Source organism: Gossypium raimondii, chromosome 13 (genome assembly GCF_025698545.1).
Source record: "Gossypium raimondii isolate GPD5lz chromosome 13, ASM2569854v1, whole genome shotgun sequence".
Classification (NCBI taxonomy): Eukaryota; Viridiplantae; Streptophyta; class Magnoliopsida; order Malvales; family Malvaceae; genus Gossypium; species Gossypium raimondii.
Window position 1 is genome coordinate 57,002,050 of NC_068577.1, and position 22,901 is coordinate 57,024,950.

The window sequence follows — 22,901 nt, forward strand, 5'->3', positions numbered from 1 at the left end:
GAACTTATTTTGAAACAAAACTCCACAACCCAGAGACTTAAATAAAATTTTTTGAATAGTTTAACGACTTAAATGAAAAGTTTCGAATAATTCAATGACCATTTTGTAACTTTTTGAAATTGAATGACCAAAATGTAAACTTACAAATATCTTAATGACCTTGATAGTAATTTACCCTAGTTTTTGTTTAGAACACGCGTGTAATTGGTGTCAGATATATGACAGATACTGTCTAATACATGCAAGGAGGGTTTAACATAACTGTAGCCTTCTGTTTGTGAATATAAAGAAGGGTTGAGAGTAGCCACGCCTCCATTTCCCACCTTTTTTGCAGTTTTTTTGCTCAATCTTTTCTTTTCTAAAACACCCGCTTTTAAAAAATATTTACTTATTTGGTTTTTAATTGTGTGACTGAAGTAAGAAAGGGGTTTTAGCCTTTTAGGAGGGTTCTCAACATTTCCAATGGATGCTTTAATTCTTGGGTCCTCTACTGGAGGACTTTCTTTGTTCATCTCTGGTTTCTCTCTCTCTCTCTTTTAGCTAATTAATCTTTCATATAATTTTTTTTTTCCATTTCATGTTCTTTCTTGGCTGACTGTTTTTATTTGATTCATGGAATGAACATAAACTAGGAAGGAGTAGGTGGAGGAGTAAAGACTTGAAGGCTGTCCATTTTCCAAGTATTATTTTCTTTTTTCTCCCCTGCTTTGTTTTTGTCTTTTTATAATCATTCACATGTTTCTGTACATTTTTATTTTGACATAAAAATGAGAAATTAAGGGCTTTGAATTGCTAATGTACGAATTGTTAATTAATGTTTAAATGAACTACTTCTTCAACTATTTTCTTGAAAGTAATGAATTTTGCTGGTTCAACTCATATCCACTTGAGTGCTGTGCTTGAGTTGAGAGGTGTATTTGTGATAGTTTTTAACAGTTTTGGTTGATTTCATAATTTGGGTTTATCCTTTTTTTATTTTTATTGTTATTACTTGCATTTTGCTTTTTCTTTTTCTATTTTGTTAATTATTTTTCTTTACCCTTTTAAAAAAAAAAATCTGAACCCCAAATGATTATGGATTTTAGATTGTGTATATGGTGAATTTGGGGAAGGTTTTACTTAGGTTTATTAAAAATAAATACAATTGAAGTCAAACACCATCAGTTGATAACAAGGAAGTTGAATATTTTAGCTGGAGTTTGGTATATAATCCATTAATTATTGCATAAAATTTGTTCCTCAGTACAAGCTTTTTGTCCATTATTTTCATGTTATTGGTCTATTAGAGAATATGTATCACCTGTAGGTAATATATGTTATTTTAGTTTATGTTGGATAAGGTTCAATTTGAACTTCATTTCTGTTTATTGTGTTTAAATTTTTTCTTCATACTTCTGTATGCCTTACAACTGATGTAGATGTATGTTATTTGATATTGTTACGATCCCTCGACTATAGATTCTTCTATACGAGTGCAAGTGCCAACATACAAGTCATATAACCTCATTGGAAACTTTTATACTAAAAGGATTCAGCATCGTGCAAGAGGTATTCTGGAAACATCTACAGTCTTCCAGAAAAGTAATACAAAGTTTCTAGTGAATGCCACTTCTGGTCATCCGCTTGAATCAGAACCCAAAGCTTACCCCAATACCCCATGGAATTCTGCTAAAAATGCATTGGATGCTTTTTACAGGTTTTCACGGCCCCATACCGTTATAGGCACAGTTAAGTTTTTTGGTTTGATTGTAGTTACATAGAAATTTTATGTGGTTTTGTCTAAAAGAGTAAACTCATTTGCATTTGTCCCGGTAGGCACTCAGCATCATTTCAGTTTCTCTCCTTGCTGTCGAGAAGTTATCGGATATTTCTCCCCTGTTCTTTATTGGGGTATTAGAGGTGATCATGCTGAACATCTGTATAATTTTTATGAACTTATCAGTAGTTACAATGCTTACACGTCTATTATATCTTTTCAGGCTGTAGTTGCTGCTCTTTTCATGAATATTTATATCGTTGGTCTAAATCAGTTGTCAGACGTTGAGATTGACAAGGTAGCTTGATACAAAAATACGGTCGGTACAAGTTCTTGTATTTAAATAAAAATGAAATAATCTGGTCTATGTCTTGCTTTATTTGAATGTGCTCTTGACAATATTTGACCGATCAAATAGTCTCGATGCCCTTCTTATTCCTTGCTCTTTCGTGCATCCTGGTTTGTTAACAAGAGATTTATGCACTCAGTTTACTTGGATCATGTTAGAGTGGATGAGTACATGAATTTTCTAACCTCGGATATGTTTCTTTGCAGGTTAACAAGCCTTATCTTCCATTGGCATCGGGGGAGTATTCAACACTTACCGGCATCATGATTGTCACATCATTTTCCATCATGGTATTTGTAATCTATTCTATGCAAATCTTTCTTCTTGTATTGTGGTGAATATATATTTTGTCAGATCATCCTGAGCTATTTATTTTTAATGTTTAAGCCGACCAATCTGGATTCATAACTACGAGGTTGTTATATTCTTTACTTTCAGAGCTTTTGGCTTGGATGGGTTGTTGGTTCATGGCCATTGTTTTGGGCACTTTTTGTCAGTTTTGTGCTTGGGACTGCATATTCAATCAATGTGAGTTGGACTTTGGGTTTTCCATCACATATGTACATGAAGCAAAAATACTATCATACATTATGGCAGCAAGTGTATAGTTTATTCTTGCACCTCTTTGGTTCAAATTCTTTTGCAAGTAGCTGCACAACGTTCTTCTCATGATTGCTGGATAAGGCATACTTCTGTTATGAGTACAATGCTTTGTCAAACAATTTTAGATTCATAATAGGGATGGAGAAGGAATAGGTGGGAAGTTCTTGCTCTACATAGGTCACTATTCCTCTGTGCCAGCTTCCCTCCTTTGTAAAGAATCGATCCATGTTGATGCCTATTCTTAGTTTCCTTGAACTAGGGGAATAAGAAATACATTGCATCAATAAAGATAATACAAGCATAGTTCCTAACTTCTTGGGTAAACCCTATAAAAATGCTATAGTAATATACAAAAATTATCACAACGGTCTGACTTTATGATATTTAACAGTTTTTTTAATGATACAGTAAAACTTTCTGTAATTTCAGTTGCCACTATTACGATGGAAACGGTTTGCATTGGTTGCAGCAATGTGCATCCTAGCTGTCAGAGCCGTGATTGTTCAACTTGCTTTTTATCTTCACATACAGGTTGCTCTTTTTCTCTTCTTTTTGTTTCTTTCTTTTCTCACTTTTCCCTAGAGTTCAATAAAACCATCTTTGCTTCTCAATTGTCATGTTAGATACATGGCCTCTTGATTGAGGTATGCCATGATTATATACATAGGTACATTGAAATTGATATAGCCAAAGCATATCTTAGCTCGTATTGGTTCCACCAAATCAGTGACAAAAACTATATTTAACGCCCAACTGATCAATATTGTAAAATGGGTGAAAAGCATAGTTCCCGATTTTGAGGTAAAAATACTATGAAGGCCCCTGTACTAGGTGTCAGATTGCTTTTTGTCCACTCTACTCATAAAATGGGCAAATTAGCCCCTATAGATTAGATCAAAAAGAAAACTGGTCTTTTCTGTTAAAAAATTCATTCATTTTTACTTTTAAAAACTGGCATGGCTGACTGAGTAATCAATGACATGTGGTGTGCTATATGTATCTCATGCTGACGTACATGGACCAGTTTTTAACAGAAGGACCAATTTACTCTTTGATTTAATGTATAAGGACTAATTTGCTCATTTTTTTAGAAGGGGACAAAATGTAATTCAGCTCATAGTACAAGGGCCTCCATGGTACTTTTGCCCAATTTTGATGTTTGAGAACTCCAAGAGGGTCCTCAATATGCTTGAAATTGGTCTCTAAAGGGCGTAGCAGCAGTTACAATTTGAGACTTGACTGTGGAACATTGAAGTTGTCTCTATTCCCTTGTGTAATCGAAGCCCAATGGGGCATAATACAATAAAAAATGTTCAAAACTTATACATACATTTCGTTGTCCAAAAATGTTTACGGCGAGCATGTTTGCCTCTATTCACCTACAGAAATCTTATTTTAAAGGTCGATGCTTCTTCTTAATGGTCTGATCAATTAAAGTGATTTAATCTTTAATGTGATGTTTCAGACCCATGTATTCAGCAGACCAGCTGTCATTTCAAAGCCTCTAATTTTTGCTACTGCATTCATGAGCTTCTTCTCAGTAGTTATAGCACTATTTAAGGTAAATGTTGCCCTCTGTATATTAATGAATTGCTGTATCTCCTTTTTTGCATTTGATTTTAGTCCATTAGCTCATTTAATATTTCATGGTAAAAGCAGTAATTTCCATTCTATGTTTGTGATGAATATGGTGCAGGACATTCCTGATATTGAAGGAGATAAAATATTTGGAATCAAATCTTACACAGTACGTCTGGGTCAAGAAAAGGTTGGTTTAAGCGCATAAACGTTTCATACACGAGAGCTCTCCCATTTGAAGCTTTTATTATTCTTTGACCGTATTAATTTAACTTCAACAGGTGTTTTGGACTTGTATTTCGCTTCTTGAAATGGCGTACGGTGTTTCTATTTTGGTCGGAGCAACATCACCCTACGCCTGGAGCAAAGTCATCACTGTATGTAATTAAGATATTCATTAGAATCATTACTTGTTGAATGTTTCTAGATTGCTTTCTTCCTTTTTCTTCTTTAAAGAAATATATGGCAGTAAATGTTTACCCAAGCCTGAAAATTTGGGTGTTTCATATAATGTTATGAGTCACTTACAGTTTCGCGTCCCTTACTAGAAAGTAGGCTGGTAAAAGTACCATGGTATTAGGAGTCAGATTGCATTTTGCCTCTTTTACTCAAAAAAGTAATTTTATATTAGAGTAAAGAGCAAATTAGTCTTTTTTGTTAAAAATTTCATCCATTTCTACTGTTAAAAACTAGTCTCTGTACATTAGCATGAGGTACACACAACACATCACGTATAACTGTTTGGTTATTTTGTTAACTACAATTTTTAACAGTATAAATAAATGAAATTTTTAACAGAAAAACCAGTTTGCTCTTCAATCTAATGTACAGGGACTAATTTGCTTATATTTTTAGTAGAGGGAGCAAAATGCAATCTAGCTCCTAGTACAAGGGCCTCCATGGTACTTTTACCAATGTAGGCCCTGTGTTTACCATTCCTTTACCTTGGTGAATATTAAAGAATGACATACACAATTGCGTCATGCCAGAAGAAAACCGAAAAAGGATGTCTGAAAAGATCATTATTTTATCGAGAATCTTTGATTGTTTTATTGTCAGTATATATGTTATTCATGGCAAACGATGTTGGATAAGCCTTTTGATAGATGATTACTTGTGTCTAATTAATTGAATAAGTAGTATTTGAGCAATGACTGATATATGATTGCTTCTCCTTCAACCGGGGTTAGGTTTTGGGTCATTCCGTCTTAGCTTCGATTTTATGGATCCGTGCCAAATCCATCGACTTGAAGAGCAAAGCTGCAATAACATCATGTTATATGCTTATTTGGAAGGTAATCTTCTATCTTGGCCTTATGAAATTATTATTTTGTTTCTAAAATATTATGGTAATATCTTCACAGTTTCTAACTTCACTTCAAACAAGAATTTTGTGCTTAAATATTATATCTGTGTGGCATATATGGACTAACCTTATTAAATACAAGGTATTGGATTCATATAATGGAATCCAAGGTTTGGTTTTTCCACTTGCTTGTTTGGGAAAATTATAATCTTCATGTTAATTTTTTTAAAATTATCTTTGTTTTGTGTAATTTCATTGATCGAGTTGGTGTAGTTTACTTGTGAAATCATACTCGATCAAGGAATTGAATTTATAATAGTATAAGATCAGTGAATGTACTTGAGAGGTCCTCTACTATTAAATGGATCAATTTAATTCTTGCACTATTAAAAGAATCAAATAAGACCAAATTAGAATAGATTCAACATTTATTGTTTAAAAAATCATTTATTGTTTAACAGAGTTAATATTTTTAAAGTTTTTATGGTTTTAAAAAAAAATTCTAGACATTTTTTATACAGTAAACGTTAACTCTATTAAAAATTTGAACTTTTTTTATTCTTTTTAATAGTATAATGACTAAATTGATCTATTTAGTGATAGAGGAACTAATTTGATCCAATCCCTATAATACAGGGACCTCCCAGGTGCTTTAACTTGATAAAGATCATATCGTACTCTCTATAATTTGAGTATCTTTCCCCCATGCTTGTGCCTTAGGAAGTATTGCTCCTTGAGAGGATTATTTGTGTGTGCATATCGTCTCTCGTATTCTTTTTCCTCGTATTAGCTGTTTAAATACGGATACGTGTACTAAACATACCCATGCTTGAAAATTTTGTTCTTCATCTTCAATAACTATAAATTTGCTTACTTTCTTGCAGCTCTTTTATGCTGAGTACTTCCTTATACCACTTATAAGATGAGTAGTGAAGCATTTGATACAAATGGTTACATCCAAAAGTAAAGATCGACAGATGCCATCGGAATGCAAGACCCAGAACTGTATAAATAACGATATCGGGTTGTAGGTTTGATCGTACCGTGCGGTGCCTATGAGTATTCGGTATGGTTTGACAATGGGATGAAGTAAATGTAGGGGGATTTACATTCTTAATAGACTATTGGAAATATGGATAGAAGACATAAAAGTTCAATATCTTGGTGTGGTATACTTTCCCCTCATGAACCTTGTTATCTTCAATATAACATGTTGGCTGCATGGCAAATTTGATTCAAAACTTGTTCCTATTTGGCCACCCAAAATTATTCAGAAGTTATAAAATAGATATTGAATAATTCGAAAATTTTTATTTAAGTCACTAAATTTTTATTTAAATTACTAAATTCTTAAAATTTTCTTTTAAAAATTCGATCAACCAGCTTCAATAGTTGCTAAATGAAAAGAAAAGACCATTGAAAGAATTGGCTGCATAGAAAAGGATAGATTAGACTCGATCAGGGTCTACTATCTCTTTCATTGGTCTTTTGTTTGGTCACTAAGAGCCAACAAGTACTTTTCCAGCAATAGACTTGTCTGATTTGATGCTTCCTTTGAGCGTTCATTCAACCAAACATTTGTTTCTTAGTATCTTTATAATTTATATATAAATGGCACTTAATAAATAAGAGAATATCGCCTTTCCGCAAATAAGGCTTTATTGAAAGTTTAAGTATTGAATATTCAAGTTCAAGACCTATCATACTCAATTATATGTGTGAATTTCTGAATCTCACCATATGTGAGTTTTAATTTAGTTAATCGGTTATAATATGGATTATTTTAGTCTTTATTTTGTTAGTAATTAAATGACCTTATTGATAGTTTGGTATAATTAACTTTGTTATAATTGTTTGATTCTACACTTTGTGATTGCTCTGATGTATACTTGTAACATAAGTGCAATTAGTTATCGTACCATTCGTACCTTGCGTTTTAATCTATGATTCTAATTGAGTCATTTTAGTCCAAGCTTTTCAATTTCAAGATTTCATTTAATAACTCAAATAATAGTTGTTAAATTTTACTATTTCGAGATTTTATAATGTCATGCTAGCTTTACTATTTGTACATACAAAAAAGTCACTTAGTTTTTTATTGGATTTAATTATTCTTGTTTGAGTTAGAACTGAATTTCAAAATTCAAAATTATAGAGACTAAAATGTTCAAATTAGAGGATCACGACTAACTCCACAATTTATGCATAATACGAGACTAATAACAAAATTTAACTGAATAAATTTAACTATTACCATTTAGATCAAGACTTAAACTCCGAATTCAAAAATACGAAACTAAAATAAATCAAATTAGAATAGAATGATTAAATTAGCAGCCTACATATAGTACATGGTCTAATAACAAAATTTAACCAGACGAATTTAATTATTGCCGTTTGGGTCAAGACTTAAACTTCAATATTAAAAAAAATTACATAGACTAAAATTGACCAAATTAGAGCATAAAGACTAAACTAACAACCTAGCCATAGTATAGGGACTACTAACAAAAATTATTAGAGAATAAAGATTAAATCCACAAGTTACGAATAGTACAAGATTAATAATAGAATTTGACCGAGCAAATTTAACTATTACCGTTTAGGTCAAGATTTAAACTCAAATTCAAAAAGTACACATGGACTAAATTTGCAATTTGCACATAGTATAGAGACTAATAACAAAATTTAACCAAATGGTTTTAACTATTACTGATTGGGCGAAGACTTAAACTTCAACATTCAAAAAGTACACGGACTAAAATTTGATCAAACTAGAGTACAAGTACTAAATTAACAACCTAGACATAGTATAGGGACTAATAACAAAATTTGACCTAGGAAACAAAATGAGCCAATATATGGGGCCAGCAATTTCCACACATTGAATATTGCATGCCTCAATAGAAATTAACTTCCAAAATTAAAAAAAAAATTAATTATTTTGAAGCATTGATCTAAGAATATTCACCTGTAATTCAAGACATGAAACATAGCTTCCCAATTCACTCAACAGCATTTCATCATCAGCCATCATCTCTTTCCCTCCTGGTATAAGCTTCCTCAAACACATCATCCTCTCTTCCTCTTCGTGTTCGGTTTTCGGTTTCTTCGTTACGGGCTCACCGTGACCATCTCCTACACGATCATCGTCCTTGTAGTTCAGTCGAAGCTTGTGTTTCAAGGCACGGCTCCAAGCGAACCCTTTGGCCGATAAAGCCAATGCCATGTCCACTTCATACCTAACCATCTTCTTCGTTTCTTCATCGACGTCGCACGATGCTCGTAACCTGCCGATGTTTGTTAGAGCTGGAACCAAGTAGCTTGCGTATTTCGTTGTAAAAGTGGTTGAATGGATTACTTTACTGGATTTCATAGGATAAGTACGTTTCCGTTCGTAGCTTTTCATCCCAACCTATAAACATTAAATCAAAAATAAGTTAAATAATGCTTCTTATGAGAATCAAATCTATCAAGGAATTTTATTTGTATAAATTTTTTTGTTTACCTGTTTGCAGAAAACTAGGATGTACAGCTTAAGCATGTAGGTATTGGGTTTATATATATATATATATAAACAAAACGGATTGGTCATTGGTGGATATTTCATTTATCGTGATTGTAAATGTAACAAAATATTATCATGTATATCGATATAACGGAAAATCGAAATTCATTACTAGATTCTCTTATTTGAGTTGAAGTGAGTCACACTACACATACATATAAAAGAAAAATAAAAGGTGAATGTATCTGAGAGGTCCCTCTATTATAGGGACCTCATTAATTTAGTCTCTTTACTAAAAAAATAAAACAAGATCAAATCGAATAAAGTTAATAACATTTATTGTTTAATGAGTTAATAATTTTAAACTTTTATGGTTATGTAAATCAAACTTTTGCTTGAAATTGAACTACAATTGAAAAAATAATTTTTAAGACATTTTTTGTATAGTCAATAAAAAATAAATTAATCCATTTAATAATAATGGAACTAATGTGATCCGTTTCTTCTAATACAGGGACCTTTCAAGTATTTTAACCAAAAAAAGGTTGAATGCACTTACCAAACCTGCTTTGACATAAGGACTCATCAGCCCCCACTAAATAATTTGAGTGTTCGTAAAATAGAGGGGCCAAAACTAAGGAGTTGATTGCGGAAGCTGAAGGTATAGTTAATGAGGATTCTATTGCATTAATATTATAAATTATCGGTATATCAAATATTAATAATATGATTGTCGGAATCAGATAAAATAGTTCGGTAGTTCAATTGGTACCAAATATTGAAAAGAAAATTGAACTGGTAAAAAATCGGTTGAATTGAATTTAAATTAGTTTAAATTTTTAATTTTAACTTTATAATTTGTAAAATGAATTACTTGTATTTATTTTTCCCTTTATTTTATGATTTTTCTTGAAAATTTTAGATTTTTTATAATTTTTAAAATTTGAATCCTTCAACTAACAGTTTAAACCAAAACTAATAATCTTATTGGTTCAATCACCAGCCGTTTTCACTCATTTACTATTGTAGTAATAAGAAGAGAAGGATGGAAAGTTTTTTTTCTACTTCTTTTTGGAATCAATATATCCTCCATGTCTATTTTACAATCTTGACATTAAGTTTTGAAAAAGTCTAACTAAAAATTTTAAAATTTTTGCGGGATTTAATGTGAATTTACAAAAATTGTGAAGTGTAATTAAAATTTCGAAAGGCTTGAGAATCTACATTGAGACCAAAATTAAAGTTTTGAAAAAATTAATGGTCTAATGAGAATTTCCAAAACAAAATTTTGGGAAGATCTTGGCCCAATTGTCGCCCCGATAATGATGTTTGAATTGGACTGGACCGGTTGGTCAGACCGATTAAATTGAAAATTTATCGGGGTATCAATTCGAAGAAGGTCATTAGATCGATTGATTCAAGAATCAATATGAATTGGTTGAACCAGACAAAAACTGGTTGGATTGATTTTATTTTGTTTTTTTTTTTTATCTTTTTAGTATTTTTTTAAAAAAAATTTTAGTGATTTATTTAAGAAGCGGACAAATCGATTGGACAAATCGATTTGATTCTGAAAATTTTTCTGTCCGACTTTCTCAACAATACCGTCTCTAATATTCAAACTCGAATTCCCTTTTTAAAATACAATATATCTTACAGCTGCACACGAGATTTACACTAATAAGCACATAAAAACACCAATGATTCATGTGAAATGAAATAAATTGAAAGGGGGAGGAGAGTGTGGGGGAGGGGGGCTGTTGACACTTGATAATGAGCACATGGTCTCACATGTTACAAATTTGCCTTTTGTACACCTTATACCTAAAGAAGGGACTCTTCTCTCATCCCATGTGCCACTATCCTACAAAACCAACACTAAATCCCCACTATAAATGCCCTCACATGACTCTCCCCTTTGTACTTACTTTCTCTCTTTATTTTCTTCCCTCCAATCCCATCATACTCTAATTCTTTCTAACTATGGACCTCACAATATCAGATACAAAATAATAATTTATTATTCTATATATTAAAGTGTTAAATTACTCTTTCAGACTTACACTTGACCATTTTTCCTACATTAGGACCTAAATTTTTTTTTGATCCAAGTTTAAGCCCTGAATTTGGTAATTCTTCTCACATTTGGGGCATGAACTTTTTTGTATCCAAGTTAGGCCTTAAACTTGGCAATTCTTTTTACATTGGGGCTTGAACTTTTTTTTGGTCCAAATTAGTCCTTGAAAACCTTAAATATGAGAACAATTGCCAAGTTCGGGCCCCAATGTCGGAATTGTTGCCAAGTTCAAGGCCTAGCTTGGACAAAAGAAAACTCAAGCCCCAATGTAGAAACAATTGCCTAATTTAGACCTCAATGTGGTAACAATTGCTAAGTTTGGGGCCTAACTTGGACAAAAAAAAAGGTTCAGACCCCAATGTGAAAAAAGTTGCCAAGTTTTGGCCCTAAGTAGTGCTTTAACCTTATATTAAAAGGATATATATTAAATTTATACATGAATTTTGGTCCAACATGCAAATTGGTACATGAACTTTGATTTTGATTCAATTGTATACATTTAAAGAAATGCATACATACATTTATTTTCATATTTGACTAGTAGAATTGTTTGTGTATGCAACATATCAATGTAAAAATACGCTAATTTGATAATATTATTACTGATTTGTAAAAATGAATCAAATCATAATTTCATGTATAAAATCGTGTAAAATCAAAATTCATGAATGACATGGCACATTGGATTGAAGTTCATGTATAATTTTGATATTTATCCTATATTAAAATCAATTTATGCAATATTAATTCTTTGGTTAAAATATGTTGCAAGTCTTTGTACCTTTTATAGATTTGGAATTTAGTCTCTATACTTTTATTTATATGAATTTAGTCCCTATACATTTTAGATTTCAAAATTTAGGTTCAATTGTTAACACTTGGTAAGATTATTTTGTTAAATTCAAGTTCATTACAACGTCATTTTTTGGTCACATTACCAAGTATTTTTTTATTTCTAAATGTCGCACCAATAAATTTAACAAAAAAATATAGCAGTGTTAACACTAGACAAAAATTTGAAATCAAAAATAGATGGAATAAATTCTAAAATAAAAATATAAAACTAAATTCCAAATTTATGAAGAGTATGAAGACCTATGGCATATTGTATTTCTTAATTTCAGTATTGAATGCTTTATTTATTTATTTGTATAATAATAAAATTAGTTTTTAATATTGATCTCTTTTGTTATTTAGTTTTTTAAACCATTTTAGCTTTTAATGTTTAAATTTTAGTCAAATTATTATTAAATAAAAATCGTTAAAATTTTTATTGTACTAATATGACAATTCACGTGATTTAATTTAAAAAAATTAAATTAAATATTATTATACTTATAAAAAAATTAAATATTTAAAAATATCCGAAATAAAAACCAAAAGGTTGTACGTCTACTAGGCACTAAGGCCGTCCTAAGGCTAGCCCCTTTTTCACTATTAATACCAACAAAAGCCAAAAAGATACGTGTACTCAAATATTCTCATTTATTTATTTTAGGGAGAATATCACATTTGGTACCTATACTTTTATAAAATGTTCAATGTGATATTTATACTTTGAAAACGTCCAATATGGTATATTTGAACTATCAATATGTGTTTTTTATGGTACTTGATGTTAATATTATTAGTGAATTACTAAACCAACCAACGAAAATTCGACACGTAGAATTTTTTTCCAAGTCATAAAGTCCACATGAATAATATAACATTACGTGAAAAACTAAATAAAATAAAAAATTAAATTAAATAAAAAGGAAGTAAATACTATAATTGACTTCAAATTATATATGGCTCAAAAAGTCACAAGCCTATTAATGCAATTCGGATTATGTCTTAAGTATAAAATAGTGTCGTAATAAATCCTTATCTTCTTTGTAAATTTGGAATTTTGTCCTCTACTTTTTAGATTTCAAAATTCAGATCCAATAATTAACATTGTTAAAAACTATGTTGTTAAATTCAAGATCATTACAATGTCACCTTTTAATTACATTGCTACCAAGTGAGTATTTTTTTAATTTCAAAATGTCACACCAATCAATTTAACAGTGTTAACAATTAGACTTGAATTTTGAAATTTGAAAAGTAGATAGACTAAATTCTTAAAATCAAAATGCAGAGATTAAATTTTAAATTTGTAAAGAGTAAGAGACTTACGACATATTTTAACCTTAAAAAGAAAACAATATATATTGGGAATTTGGTCCTCACTAATTGCTTTTTACTTTTAGCAAAAATTCAAAGTAGAGAAAAATGGTTGATTGCATGTTATGGGTAATGCATAAATGGGTTTTGTATCCATACCTAATATGGAAGCATTTGGAATTTACACTATACAGTACAATCACGTGTGAGATTTATAAGAAATCGTAAATTTGAACTCTCGTCCGAAATTTATTTAGACAAAAATACGAAGCTTGAAAAATGGGATTAATAAAAAAATAAAAATTAAACCTAGTTAAATTAGAGCGTGAGCATAGTCGTAAATATCTAAAGTTCGAGCAAAATTTGACTTGTTTACAAGTTTATAATAGAATTTTTTTATATATATTATGTAATTTATATTGTAACAATCTGGTTTCTTGTGGTGACGAAAAATACGATTTCAAGACTTCATTTTCGTAAATCGAGTCCGTAAATATTAAATAAATATAGTTATAGAGTTAGTGTATAAATGAATTGAAATTCAATTAAGTAATTTAGTTGACATTGTGGTTAATTAAAGTTAAGGATTAAATTGTAAAAGTTCAATCGTTATAGATTTTTAATTAGAAAAAGACTTGAGGACTTAAATTGTAATTAAGGGTCAGATGGTAAATAAACCATTTTTAAATAGTAGATAGTGGATGATAATGATTAGAGGTGCTAACGGGTCGGGTCAGGTTGAGTTTGGGCCGGGCCTAAGCGATATTAACATACTTTATGTTTGTCCAAGCTCAACTCGACCTAAAATTTTGCTCAAGCTTGCCCATATTTGCAAAAGGCTAACCCAAACCTCTTTTAGGCCCGCCCATATTATTTAAAAAAAATAAAAAAAACTATTTTTTTAATATTTAATAATTTCATACATTTTTTATTTATTAAAATTACTATATAGTCATCTTAACATTATTTTAATGTTTACATTAGAGTAGTATTATATATTTAGTATATGTTTATTTTTTTAATGTGTTCTAAATTACATAATATATAACATAATATAAAGTATTATAAACTTAGAAGGGGTTGGGGCGAACTCGGACCTTAAATGTTCAAACCCGAGCCTGACCCATATTATGGGTATATGTAATTGGATTTGATCATTCTCTTGTCATGATAATTGAATTTAGTTTGCTTTGATAATTGTATACCTTCACATGTAATTGATTATACACTTATGTTAAAACATAGAATATGTATTAGTAGACATCGAGATTATAAGTATCATAACATGCTATAAATGTTATTTTATGCTATATTATCTTGAATCATGAAAGTATCATTGAACTTTATCGCTCAACGTATTATTTGTTCCATGTGCAGGTGTAGGTAGTTCTCAAAGCCTCGGGTCAAAGCTATAAATTGTTAAATTCGATTACTCCATATATATTAACCCAAAAAAACTTTTTTAGTATCTAAACGAAAGCGATATAATTTGAGGGTCAATTTCGTTATTAAACCTTGTCCTAACTCACTAATTGGCCACCATTAATTAGTTTAGTGTATTTACTTTTCTTTCTCTTTATATTTTACTTCTAACAGAAAAAATGATCATAATGTTTTATTGCCAAAAACAAAATGATGAATGAACTAGTTCTTACACACTGCTCTCTACACACTTTTTTAATCCTTTGTTTTTTACAACCTAAATTATCAGCATTTGCAAGCACCTAAATGTTGCTCTAATTTTAACCATTTTTCTTAAAAAATAAAAAAAAATTGATTAAAAAAATCTGGATATATATGGCCATCAATGCAGAAACAAAGCTCCCTGGAAAGAGAAGCAGCTAAATAATTAATAATGTAGTGATGCTATCCCTTTCACTTCCCACTGCAACCAAAGGAAAAATGTCTAGTTAAAATGATTTCACAAAGCAATATTTAGTCTTTGAATTTAATAACTTAATTTTTGTTCATGTGAAGATGCGGCACTCTGAAATTGTGTCACGATATCGAAGTGTCACGTAATCACATGGACTAAAATTGAGAAAAATTGTAAAGTTTAGGGACCAAGTTGAGAAAACTTATCAAGTTCAGGGACTAAATGTTGCCTTATCCCCTTTTCCACAAATTGTTATTTAAGAAAAGGGATAACGTAATATTTAGTCCTTTAACCTGGTAACCTTTTTCCAATTTGGTCCTAAACTTTTCTTTTTTGCTCCACATTAGTCTTTGAACTTGGTAACTTTTCCCAATTTTTGTTCATGGGAAGATGTGGCACTTTGAAATTGTGTCATGGTATCAAAGTGTCATGTTATCACATGGATCAAAATTGGAAAAAGTTGTGAAGTTTAAGGACTAAATGTTGTCTTACTTAAGAAAAAACGAACTTTCTTGATGGAAAAGAAAGAATTTTTACAGATTTTGCAAGCAAGTCTTCTTCAACCTGCAACCTTGTTTGCTTGGATCTGAAGAAAAAGCAAATGCACCTAGGAAAGGGGGAGTTAAAACAGTTGAAGACCCATTTTGAGCTTGTTTTGTTTCCATTTAGGCAACTTGTAGAATTCAACCCTTTTCATCCCGAACTTCTCCTTGAACTCGGTGGCTGATAGGTAAGTCTACATGTATCGAACACGGAAATATATCAGAGAAGCAACGGTACAACCTTGTGATAAGCCAATACCATGTTAAAAATCATACCTCTCGTTTGGTCACGTCTATATCGGTGACGGGATCTGTTGATGACGTTTTAAGACGTTCGTAAGGGTGTATCGGAAGGCCTTCCTCGTCTTCGGTCTCGCCTTCTTTCACGTCTTCTTGTATAGTGAGGGATTCTAGTCTGCTGCTCATGGAATTCTCCTTTGTCTTAGGCTCTGGTGATGTTGCCTTGGATGCTGCTGGGCTCGCCGCTTCGTGATGAAGAAACATACGTCACGTGAATATGAAAAATAACATGAACTTACCCAAACATTGAAAAAGAAAATGCATACCCTTCTTCACAATTCTAGGCATGAGAGTCTCTCGAGCTGATGGGCGATCAAAACTTTCAGTAAGAGCTGCTATAGCTGCAGCCTTCGTCCCTGAATCCGGAGTCCCGGATTTCGGGTAGACTTTTCTAACCATTGGGGGTGGAGTAGAAAGGTTCCTACTACTAGGATTCTCGAATCTAGATGCAAGTGCATTGAAAGCAGGAGACCTGCCCCTCACACGAGGTCGGTCAGGGCTGAAGGACACACTTCTCGAACGTTGCGGTTTTTCTGGTGCACCACTAGATCTTCCTCCAATCGATGCAGTCCCTCTCCGCTTCGGTTTCTAAGCATCAAATCAAATGTTAAACCGGAGAATTAATACTAAAGAGGATAGTTAAAGTCTTTAACAAGAACAAATGAGTTAAGAGTGGATACGTAATATGATATCTACATGTCGAGGTAGTGTACATGGTTTCTATTTCAACATCTATCATGTATATCGTAGAAGTAATGATGCATTTCGTGAATTTACGAGTTAGGCTTTGTTATACAAATAATATAAAGCATGCCATGTAAACCCTGCTTGCTCAACACGTGTGCTCACCACTCTTCCTAGTTGGTGAGGTATGGTTCGGCCAGCCAGGGTCTTGCTCGCTACCAACCTAGCTAGCTCCCCAACAGCTCGCCTATGGTCTGGCAAGCCCTTTACTAGGACACGTGCGTGTCATCACGCGTGTAGTCTAGTTATCCCTAACACGACACATTAGTGGAACTTGCTTCGTGTATATATATATATATGACAATGAGTCACTCTGAGGAGGACACAGAGAAACAAACACTCAACAAGTTTGGATATAGATAACTCGACATTAAGGACATAGAAAGTTCAACTATTTCAAAAGAGTAAACTACAGCCTTACATCTGTTATTGGTGTACCCCCGTGTTTCATTATAGTAAGCTTCCTTTGAAATGAGTTCCCATGCATCTGCAAGCAAGGTAAAAACACTAAAATCCTTGCAAAGTAAAATCAACCATGACCACTTTTCATGCAACAGCAAAGATACTCACATTGGACTTTGCAGAGTCCCACGTAAAAAAACGAGTGAAGAAGGGCGGCTCACTCCCTTCCATGACTGTGTATATCGGAGTTTCACAAGATAAATTTTCAAAGAGAAAATCTTGCTTGAGAAATTTCTGTACGACAACCAAAAAGAAAAAAAGAAGTCAGAGCACATCTAGCAAAACCTGTCACAAATCGTTCCAAAATTCTTAAATCGATATCGAACCGAACACGACCAACCATGAGGAACATGTAAGTTCACATTTTTTAGAAGTTCTACGAGTGCAACCTCCTATGCAACCAGTTGTTCTTACCTCACCGATTGTTAAGGCCTGCAATTTACTCTTGGTATCAACTAGTTGTCCTACCCAAACGAAGATGTCCGAGTGACAATCTAGGATGAATATATCTTCGGTCATCAGATCGTCCTGGGTGAAGTTATATATCTCCATCACCTGCACGATAAATTTGTCTCAAACAACATAAAGCACAGCCTATATTGCGTGTTCAGAAAGTAAATGAAAGCAGATACGCACCTTCAGAGTTCCTGCAGATTTGAGCGCAATTAGCGATTAACCATGACAATGAAGAAAGATAAGGGATTAGAAATTAACATTTTACATTCCTAAAATCGAAAGACTATGAAAGAAAAACCTTGTAACCAACTAATACCTTTCGAGTACGTGCAAGAGAATAAATGAGGATCACCTTCAGGTACACTTGAGATCTTTTGGCTTGGGTATTCAGTTTTTCCTCCTAGCAACTCCCAGAACTCGTCAGACTCCGATCCTTCCTTTTGTGGCTTGGTTTGTAAATCGGGCTACAGAGATGAAAAGTACATCATAAGACCAAAATAAAAGTGCTCCAAACAATTTATACATTCCATTATATCAAGCCTAAATCGAGTTCTGATAAGGAAGTTGCTTAAAACACACACATCAAACCTTTATGAGATCTAGCTGTCTCTCGACGAGGTCCTGGTCATCCGGGGAAGTTAGGCCTCCGGCCCACGTAAAGACGGTGGAACCACTATGTAATATGTAACAGTAGGAAGAGTTCAAAGACGGTGCGACCTGATACAAGTAAAGAAAAAGAATGAGCAACATTAGTTCCATCTTGTAAACAACAAGTAATTGGATCAAAAACTAAAATTACAAAAGCAACAACCTATTGGATCAAAAACTTGTTTTGTAGTCTCATGGTTTTACACATGATTACACTTGTTTTGAGTTCTGAACTGAAATATAGTAGGTGAAAAGTTGAAAATTGGGGACATACTGCTTCAACTTGTATCGCTTGCATATTTTCGGGTCCAGAACCCTGAACTCGAAACAGTGCGACACCATCTTCAGTGTAAGTCTCATCCGGGATTTCCTTCTCGGCAATGTACTTCCTGTATCCATCACTAAGACCACCCTGATGAATGTTAATAATCAAACTGGTCATTAGAGAAAATCTCAATATAAGTACGAGGATCCATTGAAGTAAATGTTTTACGAATTAAAAACTCCCCAAACCTTGAACAAGATAAAGCTCTGGAAAATTAAAAAGAATAGAACGGGTTCACTTCCTTCATGGATGCAAGTCTGATAATAAGATAAGATACAATGAGAATAAAATTCGAAAAGAATGCATACAACAACTTCGATAAAAAGAACAGCAATGGTATAGGTAAAAGAAAACTACTTGTGCAACCATGAACTTCATCGATTCAACCATTTTGCTTGCCAAAGAAACAGCAGAAGCTCTTTCTTCCTGTAGCAAAAATGAATGATCATAGGCATTGTAAGAAAAAGTAGCAAGATAAATATATGTTCAAGCTAGCATTAGCTCTTCTTCTCTTACTCTTACAGCTAATTGTGCAATGGTTGCGGTCTTTAGTCATTCTAGCGAATTAGCCTATAAAGATGATAGTATTCTACTACAAAACCACGGGTAAATGTAACTATTCTAACATTTTTCGAATGATATTTCGTGAGGATAGTCCCCAAGATTACAGTTGAAAGCATTATAGCGGTCATCATTTAATGGGAATGGAGAGCAAGAAATAGTGAAAAAGAAAGGTTAATCACCTCAACGCTCTGCTTTCCAAACCATGTTCCTATAAGATGCTCTTCTTTGTCTTCTTCGGTATAAGAATACTGAAAAATATAACAATCCCCGCTGTAAAATTTCGACTGGTCAGCAGCTGAAAGGAGAACTTTGTTCTGACCATTCACACGCCAAACCTGTGTACTCAAGTCAATGCTATCATCAGTAAACTGGCGTCAAACTCGAGGTCAATATTGCTGCATATATTATGCATATAGCATGGAGAAGAGCTTTAGTGCAACTCAATTCAATCATAGTTAGCGTATATAGTAATACATATATACACATAGAGAGATATAACTGAAAATTTAATTGTCCTCTAATCATATACCGTTTAATAATAATTAGATTTCAAGTTACCTGCAAATTTCCAGTGCAATCAATATGTGCTTGGGGCTCTTCCTTCTCAGGAGCAGCTTTTAAAAGACCCTTGACATTCAGCCCCTGTCGTTGTAAAAGAGCTACAAAAACCATTAATGATATATTAATGATAACATTGTCAAGTGAATGTATTTGATAGCTAAAATGGTAAAAATCTCGAGGACGACTCATACTACAAACACAAAGAACATTTCAAGATATTACAATTACTAACCGGCTACTTTGCCTCTACCCTCCTCAGTGACAGTAGCATTGGTGGTCTGGGGCCATGACTCAAACTTTGACCGAAATGTAACGGTCTCAAATCCTTCTATTACACGAATTAAGTGAGATTTTGGTCGATCGGAATCTCGGAGTAACTCCTGTTTAGTGCCACAAACAGAATTACATGAGAAATCCAAATAAAAAAGCTTGGTCTAAACCTCATCAGAAAGCACTTGCTATTACCTCAGCCACACTACTCGCACTCTTCCTTTTATCAAGAGAAGTATTCCTTCCCATCCATACATAGACTTCTAACCCACAATCCAAAATATAGCATTTATCTGTGTCTAACAACTCTCTTGTCAAGGAATCGACCTCAATAGGATCTGCCTTCCCCTTCTCGACACTTGACAAGCAAACATAACCCGATGAGGATGTTTTTTAAATTACAAAACTATAGTTCCAAAAAAGCAAAAGAGAGACAAATTTTTACCGTAGTAGTTTCTTGGTTGGATGAGAATCAGTAGTTGTGTCCTCACCACGAGCACCAGTCTTCCTTGGAAGTGGAGCAAAGCCACCAAATAATGCCCAAAACTCTCCACTGTCGGCATCAGCCATTAACTTTCCATCCTCTGCATAGAGTAATTAGACCGAAACCATTAGACTATACAATTAGCCACTTATTACTTCATTCATCTTATTCTTTCGTGATCCAATCTGTTAATTCACTCACCAATGGTAGCTATATCACATTTCCCATCATGGTAAGTATCTCTAATGTATTGGACAACTTCTAGTGCTTTTGCTCTCTCTTGAATGGATGTATTGGAACCATTAAATTGAAAGATTTTAGACTGGGTATCCAGTATAAAGATGTTTTCATGGTTGAGTGTGGATCGAGCAAAAGGAACCTGCCATAATACATGTCGAAAACTTCGATTTAATCACACTCCAAATGATAATTTATTAGTCCTTGAAAAAGATCAATAAGGTCTAAAGACTTGCCTCTTTTACTTGGACATATTGTTTTCCTTTGCAAACAAGCAAACGTGTCTTATATTCGTCTTCATCAACTTGTTTGAATCCAGTTGCAACTCCACCTTCCCGGGGCATGATACATGGCTTGAAAAGGGAAAGAAACTTGTTTGTTTCTTGTTCCTGCACCTCACGATATTGGACAGCCCGCCCTCCAAGAGCAGCATCAAGTTCAATAGTTTTGACTGCAGCAGCACCTGCTTCATCCTATGTTAAACGACTTGCGGTCACAAAATTGATCTAAAGCTTCTTCTTTTTCCGTTTCCAAATTCAATCTATTACTTGCTGAAAGTAATATAAATTCATGGCAGCAAAGGTTTACCTGGCTTGTATCTTTACCAAGCCAGTAGTGAATATCGTGACGTAACACACCACTTTTCGAGGCAAATGTCTGCGCCAAACAAATAGTAATGTTACAGACAACAACACATATTGGACCCTAGAACCATAAGCATAATCTAGTTATATATTACGAATAGAAATGCAGCAACTACATCAGCCAAATGCATTAGTCCTAAGAGCTTTAACATTTACTTAACATGCAAGAACCCGACTCTATACTTGCCTTTAAAATAATATAAGAGTCCCCTGTGAAAAATTTTCCGTATGACGAAGTCGGAAGAGAAACCGGCCGAGAGTTCTCGATGCGCCAAACTTCGATTCCACTGTACATTGTTAAGGAGAATAACTCATTCAAAACCAAACATGAAATGTTTGCACAAAAATGTACAACCAAAAATGATGATTTTCAACTATGATGATACATGAAATGTTGTTTCCGACGTGAAAGGATACGCTTTCTGCCCGGCTCCTTGGAAAGCTTGATCTAAATTTCTCATGGAAACTGCAAGACTCATTATGAAGCTTTCAATATAATGTTTTTGACCTTCAAGTGTTAAGCTGAGGCCCAGAAGTATATGTAGTATTTAACCTGAAACATAATTAGCACCATTAATTGAGTAAATTATTGCATGTAAGAGAATCTAAAGGTACAACAACAACAAGACTTCCACACACTGTTCATGGTATTTGTTGTTGAAAAGGTGACCAAATTTATTATATCAAAGTAAATATCACATTGTTGAGAAAGACAACTACGAACTCAAAAAGATATTCATAGACAATAAAACAAACATATAGAATACTTTAATTAAACCTAAAAAAAAAATCAAACAAGGAGATGACAGAACCCATATTCCACCTTATTCCTCATGGTAAATTTCCATTAAGAAAATCTATTTTAATACTTCCAAAATACTACAAGCAAAATTAATCCATTAAAAAGTAAAAATTAGACACAATCTAGATAAGAATAACACCGAGCAAGACGAAATTAAGCTAAAATAAATCTAAACAGAACACGCACATGATACATAATATAACATAATAAGTTTTGATTAAATTTACTCACATAGTACTAGATTACAATAATGGTTTTTTCAGTATAATCAACAATAAAGAATAGTAAAATGCTAAAAAATGAAATGGAAATGAAGTAATAAAACAAATAAAAGGGTCATTACTCATTTACCTTTCTTAATGATTTTTAATTTGCTTTACAGATACAATTGTTGTTAATGGTGATCTCAGAAAACAAAATTTCTTGTTTTGCAACTCCTTTTTGTTCTTTTTAATTAAATAAAAAATTTATATTTTACTTAATAAAAAAATTAATAGAATAAAAATATTACTAAATTAAGAAAAAAATTGAAAGGGAATGGCCCGAAAATAGCGAGTCACCGGCCATGATTCATGCATTACTAATCTGCTCTAAGGAAAAAAAATTAAGGTGGGGCTTGATGTTAGGCCCTTGTGTTTCTCCTTTTACATATCATCCACCG

The 22,901-nt window shown here is 32.8% G+C and overlaps 3 protein-coding genes across 3 annotated transcripts; 1 reads left to right on the forward strand and 2 right to left on the reverse strand.

The window, feature by feature from the left end:
* Positions 1 to 250: 250 nt before the first annotated feature.
* Positions 251 to 6,833, forward strand: LOC105783372 (homogentisate phytyltransferase 1, chloroplastic). Its single transcript, XM_012608779.2, has 13 exons — positions 251 to 517; positions 633 to 680; positions 1,459 to 1,727; positions 1,816 to 1,899; positions 1,980 to 2,054; positions 2,312 to 2,395; positions 2,544 to 2,633; positions 3,138 to 3,239; positions 4,174 to 4,269; positions 4,405 to 4,476; positions 4,568 to 4,663; positions 5,477 to 5,581; positions 6,477 to 6,833. Exons 1-13 carry the CDS (start codon positions 463 to 465, stop codon positions 6,516 to 6,518), a joined length of 1,218 nt encoding a protein of 405 aa, XP_012464233.1. The 5' UTR covers positions 251 to 462; the 3' UTR covers positions 6,519 to 6,833.
* Positions 6,834 to 8,279: 1,446 nt separating this feature from the next.
* On the reverse strand, positions 8,280 to 9,270 carry LOC105783373 (transcription factor bHLH146). Its single transcript, XM_012608780.2, has 2 exons — positions 9,101 to 9,270; positions 8,280 to 9,007 (listed from the first exon to the last, which is right to left on the reverse strand). Exons 1-2 carry the CDS (start codon positions 9,200 to 9,202, stop codon positions 8,528 to 8,530), a joined length of 582 nt encoding a protein of 193 aa, XP_012464234.1. The 5' UTR covers positions 9,203 to 9,270; the 3' UTR covers positions 8,280 to 8,527.
* A 6,345-nt stretch (positions 9,271 to 15,615) lies between these two features.
* On the reverse strand, positions 15,616 to 21,917 carry LOC105781730 (villin-4). Its single transcript, XM_012606239.2, has 22 exons — positions 21,856 to 21,917; positions 21,626 to 21,725; positions 21,383 to 21,451; positions 21,031 to 21,267; positions 20,759 to 20,936; positions 20,519 to 20,657; positions 20,269 to 20,431; positions 20,036 to 20,183; positions 19,801 to 19,901; positions 19,422 to 19,577; positions 19,036 to 19,104; positions 18,867 to 18,935; positions 18,628 to 18,765; positions 18,294 to 18,422; positions 18,022 to 18,169; positions 17,886 to 17,896; positions 17,664 to 17,804; positions 17,358 to 17,483; positions 17,209 to 17,274; positions 16,310 to 16,631; positions 16,020 to 16,228; positions 15,616 to 15,937 (listed from the first exon to the last, which is right to left on the reverse strand). The coding sequence occupies exons 1-22, from the start codon at positions 21,915 to 21,917 to the stop codon at positions 15,824 to 15,826; spliced, it is 2,895 nt and encodes a 964-aa protein (XP_012461693.1). The 3' UTR covers positions 15,616 to 15,823.
* Positions 21,918 to 22,901: the final 984 nt, after the last annotated feature.

Coding starts and splice junctions, on each gene's coding strand:
- LOC105783372 (XM_012608779.2), top strand. CDS start 463: ATGGATGCTTTAATTCTTGGGTCCTCTACTGGAGGACTTTCTTTGTTC. Junction 1,728..1,815: donor CCCATACCGTTATAGGCACA/GTTAAGTTTTTT, acceptor TTGTCCCGGTAG/GCACTCAGCATCATTTCAGT. Junction 4,270..4,404: donor TAGTTATAGCACTATTTAAG/GTAAATGTTGCC, acceptor AATATGGTGCAG/GACATTCCTGATATTGAAGG.
- LOC105783373 (XM_012608780.2), bottom strand. CDS start 9,202: ATGAAATATCCACCAATGACCAATCCGTTTTGTTTATATATATATATA. Junction 9,008..9,100: donor TCCTAGTTTTCTGCAAACAG/GTAAACAAAAAA, acceptor TAATGTTTATAG/GTTGGGATGAAAAGCTACGA.
- LOC105781730 (XM_012606239.2), bottom strand. CDS start 21,917: ATGAGTCTTGCAGTTTCCATGAGAAATTTAGATCAAGCTTTCCAAGGA. Junction 19,105..19,421: donor TTGGAAAGCAGAGCGTTGAG/GTGATTAACCTT, acceptor TTTTTGCTACAG/GAAGAAAGAGCTTCTGCTGT. Junction 17,484..17,663: donor AGGCCTTAACAATCGGTGAG/GTAAGAACAACT, acceptor GTTGTCGTACAG/AAATTTCTCAAGCAAGATTT.